This window comes from Coturnix japonica, unplaced genomic scaffold (genome assembly GCF_054131305.1).
Source record: "Coturnix japonica strain WE unplaced genomic scaffold, WE-NBRP24 Scf071, whole genome shotgun sequence".
NCBI lineage: Eukaryota > Metazoa > Chordata > Aves > Galliformes > Phasianidae > Coturnix > Coturnix japonica.
Window position 1 is genome coordinate 648,782 of NW_028188974.1, and position 5,313 is coordinate 654,094.

The window sequence follows — 5,313 nt, forward strand, 5'->3', positions numbered from 1 at the left end:
GATTTGCTCCACGTTGTGGGCGCCATTTGCAGCGACTCGGCACGGACTCAGATGTGAACGATCCAAATCGTTTATTACAAGTTCTCACATCCCTTATATACCTTCACAAGTTGTTATTTTCTAACTTTCCCATCCGCCCTTACAACTTTCCCAAACACCTTATATGTCAACAGAGCATTCTACAAAACACTTTGCAACTGTCCATGCAGGCACGTATCCAATCAGAGCTGTGAGACTCTTCTTCTCCTTGCAGAGGTGTCCTTGGTTCCCATGCTGTTTATCTTGCTCCACAGCTGCTGCTCTGAACAGCTTTTCTTGTATCCCCACAGGGGGTGTTCAAGGAAAGACTGGATGTTGTGTTGAGGGATATGATTTAACTGGGAAGCATTGGTGATGGTTGGACTGGATGATCTTTTAGCTCTTTTCCAACCTTGAAAATTCTGTGATTAGGGTAGGTGGTTCTTCACACGGTCATTATCCGTGCGCACAGATGACAGCAGTCCCCTGCCGGGCTGCAGATGGACGCTTCCACCTTTACGGCCAAGGTCTCACCCCACCAACTTTCTCCTCCAGCATCGAGGGCAGGGGGGTTCCGTGCTGCATTTTCCTGTAGTCTAATATCGAAATATATGGAACGGAGAACAATAAAATATTTTTTTCATCTTTTTTAATATATTTTTTTCTCATTTTTAGATGTTTTTGCCTCCCGTCAGCAGCAGCAAAAACGAACCCACGTCGTTGGCGAGCAGCCACTTCACCGACTCAAGTACGTACCCGCTTTGTTTCGCGATACCGTGATTTATCCATAGGCATCACCTTTATTATGGTCCTGATCATCTCGAGTGGGGCCCAATCCTTCCTCCTATCCCTCCATAGGCATCACCTTTATTATGGTCCTGATAAATCTCTGCTGGGACCCAATTCTTCCTCCTATTATGGGGTGATATGGGGTGATATGGGTCATATGAGGTCCTTGTGGGGCTCTATGGGGTCCTTATGGAGCTCTGTGGGGACTTATGGGGTTTTTCAGGGGTCATATGGGGTCCTTATGGGGCTCAATGGTGTCCCTATGGGGCTCAATGGTGTCCCTATGGGGTGATATGGGGCTCTACGTGGTGATATGGGGTCTCTCTGAGGCTCTATGGGGTGATATGGTGCTCTGTGGGGCTCTATGGGGTCCCTATGGGGTGATATGGGGCTCTACGGGGTGATATGGGGCTCTATGGGGCTCTATGGGTCCCTATGGGGTGATATGGGGCTCTGTGAGGTGATATGGGGCTCTACAGGGTGATATGGGGTCTCTCTGAGGCTCTATGGGGTGATATGGGGCTCTGTGGGGCTCTATGGGGTCCCTATGGGGTAATATGGGGCTCTACGGGGTGATATGGGGCTCTGTGGGGCTCTATGGGGTCCCTATGGGGTGATATGGGGCTCTGCGAGGTGATATGGGGCTCTTTGGGGTGATATGGGGTCTCTATGGGGCTCTATGGGGTCCTTAAAGGGTTATATGGGGCTCTATGGGGTCCTTCAAGGGTTCTATGGGGTCCCTATGGGGCTCTACAGGGCTCTACGGGGTGATATGGGGTCTCTCTGAGGCTCTATGGGGTCCTTCAAGGGTTCTATGGGGTCTTTCAAGGGTTCTATGCGGTGCTATGGGGTCTCTCTGAGGCTCTATGGGGTCCCTATGGGGTGATACAGGGTCCCTATGGGGCTCTACGGGGTGATATGGGGGTCTATGGGGCGCTATGGGGCTCTACGGGGTGATATGGGGTCTCTCTGAGGCTCTGTGGGGTCCTTCAAGGGTTCTATGGGGTCTTTCAAGGGTTCTATGGGGTGCTATGGGGTCTCTCTGAGGCTCTATGGGGTCCCTATGGGGTCTAGTGGAGCCCTATGGGGCAGCTATGGGGTCAAATGGAGCCCTATGGGGCTATATGGGGGTCTATGGATCCCTATTTGGCAGCTATGGGGCTCTATGGGGTCCCATGGGGTCTCTATGGGGTCTTATGGGGTCTCTACAGGCTCCATTAGACCCCATAGAGCCCCATAGTTGCCAAATAGGGATCCATTGAACCCCATAGAGCCCCATAGCTGCCCCTTAGCACCCCATAGGACCCCATAGTGACCCCATAAGACCCCATAGGAATCAATAGGACCCCATAGAACCCCATAGAGACCCCATAAGACCCCACAGGAATCAATAGGACCCCTTAGGACTTCATAGAGACCCCATAAGTCCCCATAGGACCCCAGAACTGCCCCATAGCTGCCCCATAGAACCCCATAGACGCCCTATCTCTCCCTCCTGGCCCAGCACCCACATTTCCAAGCAGATTTGGGCCCAACACCCAGATAAGACTCCATAGCGCCCCATAGAGACCCTATAAGACCCCATAGAGCCTCAGAGAGACCCCATATCACCCTGTAGAGCCCCATAGAGCCCCATAGGGACCCCATATAACCCTTGAAGGACCCCATAGAGTCTCAGAAAGACCCCATATCACCCCATAGAGCCCTATATCACCCCGAAGAGCCCCATAGAGACCCCATATAACCCTTAGTAATTAGTGGTGTGCTACATATCCCACTTTTACAGGGACTTCTTTTACTTATACCCACAGTTCTGTTCTGGGGTCAATTGGGTGATATGGGGTCCCTGTGGGGCTCTATGGTGTCCTTATGGGGTCCTATGGGGTGATATGGGGTGATATGGGGTCCTTATGGGGCTCTATGGGGTCTAATGGATCCCTATTTGGCAACTATAGGGCTCTATGGGGTACAATGTATCTTTATTTGGCAACTACGGGGCTCTATGGGGTCTAATGGATCCCTATTTGGCAACTATGGGGCTCTATGGGGTCAAATGAAGCCCTGTTTGGCAGCTATGGGGCTCTATGGGGTCCAATGGATCCCTATTTGGCAACTATGGGGCTCCTATGTGGTCCTTATGGGGTCCTATGGGGTCTCTATGGGGACTTATGGGGTCTTATGGGGTCCTATTGGTTCCTATGGGATCTCTATGGGGTCTTATGGGGTCCTATTGGTTTCTATGGGGTCCTATGGGGCCTTATGGGGTCTATAGGGTCTTTGGTTCTGTTGAGTTCCTCCCAAACCCAACCCATAAGGACCCCATAAGACCCTATAAGAGCCACATAGGACCCCATAGGGCTCCATTAGACCCCATAGAGTCCCATAGCTGCCAAATAGGGACCCATTAGACCCCATAGCTGCCAAATAGAGATCTATTAGACACCATAGAGCCCCATAGCTGCCAAATAGGGATCCATTAGACCCCATAGCGCCCCATAGAGACCCCATAGAGACCCCATAAGACCCCATAGGAATCAATAGGACCCCATAGGACCCCTTAGGACCCCATAGAGACCCCATAAGTTCCCATAGGACCCCAGAACTGCCCCATAGCTTCCCCATAGAACCCCATAGCCAGATTTCCAACCACATTCATTTCAATGAGCCTATAGATAAGGGAAAAAATTATTGCATTAAAGCCCTTTTTTGTCCCTAGATGGAGAAGACAGAAGTAGCTCAGGGTCCTGGGGGAATGCGAGACATCCAAGTCCATCCAGGGTAAGTATATCTCATCTTTATTTATTATAGGGTCCTATTGGGTCTCTATGGGGACTTCTGGGGTTCTATGGGATCCCTATTGGATCTTATGGGGGCCTTATGGGGACTTATGGGGTCCTATGGGGTCCCTATTGGGTCTTATAGGGTCCTATTAGGTCTTACGGTGTCCTATGGGGTCTCTATGGGGACTTATGGGGTTCTATGGGGTCCCTATTGGGTCTAATGGGGTCCCTATTGGGTCTAATGCGGTCCTACGGGGTCCCTATGGGGTCTTAAGGTGTCCTATGGGGTCTCTATGGGGACTTATGGGGTCCTATAGGATCCTATGGGGTTCTTATGCTGTCCTATGGGGCGTTATGGGGTCCTATGATTAGAGATTGGACTAATAAAGGTCAGCTGGTATTAGGGGTATACTACAGCCCACCTGATCTAGGGGAGGCTATTGACGAGGCTTTCTTGCTCCAGATGCGTGAGGCGTCTGGCTCACGGGCTCTTCTCCTGGTGGGGGACTTCAACCATTCGGACATCTGTTGGGAAAACCACACGGCGAGCTGCAAGAGCTCCAGAAGGCTCTTGGAATCCATTGATGATAGCTTTCTGGTTCACGTATTGGACAGACCGACCAGAGGTGAAGCATTGCTGGACCTGCTGCTCACCAACGCTGAGGAGATCATCAAAGGCGTCAAGGTTGGAGGCTGCCTGGGCTCCAGCGACTATGCCCTGGTTGAGTTTGTGATCTCAAGCGATGTGGGCCTGGCAAAGAGCAGGACCAGGATGCTGAACTTTAGAAGAGCAGACTTCAAGCTACTCAATGGAATGCTGGCCAAGATCCCCTGGTGCTCTGCCCTCAAAGACAAGGATGTTGAGGAGAGCTGGCTGCTCTTCAAGGATGCCCTCCTGGAAGCACAAGAGGTCTCCATTCCCCTGAATAAGAAAGAGGGCAGGCGAGGTAGGAAACCGCCATGGCTCAGCAAGGACCTGCTGAGAGAACTGAGGGCGAAGAAAGGGGTGTACAAGCTCTGGAAACAAGGCTGTGTCACCTGAGAAGAATACAGGGATGCCGTCCGGACTTGCAGACGTGTGTCATGGTTTAATAATTTTTTTAATTTTGCTATCAGTATTCCACATCATAACATCATATAAAGTATGAATAATTTTACTGAATCTGCAACTTACAGAAGAAGACTACATCTCCCAGAGAACAACACGATAGGTCACGGGACCTGGACTCTATATTAACTTTGTTGCAGAACAGACTGACGTCTTTCGAGTTCTGGCGTTCAGGGCAGTGTGTGGGAGCCTTCAGCCGTTCGCCTAGATTTCACAGTAGGCCTCTCGGTTACGGGACTCATTCTCTCTCCTATTTTGCTTGATTCGTTAGCTCAGTTTTCAATTATATTGTATTATATTGTGTTATCCTGTATTTTGATATAGTATTTAGTAAATAAGTGTGCCTCCTTAGATCGTTGCCGCTGTTTTCTTTTCCTAATTAAGTTTTTCCTTTCGGCCAAGGGCCCCTCCGGGGCCCACGGCCCCTGTCATGGACGCAGGTGGATTTTTAGTTCAAACCGTGACAGATTTTGGTGGAGAATGCGGGCAAATTGAGTTGCTGTTTTTCTGTGTTTTCTTCTGTTGCTCTTTTAGCTTTTAACAGAGCTAAGAGTTTTTTTCCCTGTTAAGGAACTATCTTAGGTTTGCGATTCTGCACCTGCGAGCTTGACCTTGAAA

At 50.2% G+C, this 5,313-nt stretch overlaps 1 protein-coding gene across 1 annotated transcript; it reads left to right on the forward strand.

Moving 5' to 3' along the window:
• The first annotated feature begins 273 nt into the window (after window positions 1-273).
• On the forward strand, window positions 274-5,001 carry LOC146751610 (uncharacterized). The gene is made up of 3 exons (XM_085533941.1): window positions 274-766; window positions 3,524-3,585; window positions 4,051-5,001. The coding sequence occupies exons 1-3, from the start codon at window positions 694-696 to the stop codon at window positions 4,627-4,629; spliced, it is 714 nt and encodes a 237-aa protein (XP_085390067.1). The 5' UTR covers window positions 274-693; the 3' UTR covers window positions 4,630-5,001.
• The last annotated feature ends 312 nt before the right edge of the window (window positions 5,002-5,313 follow it).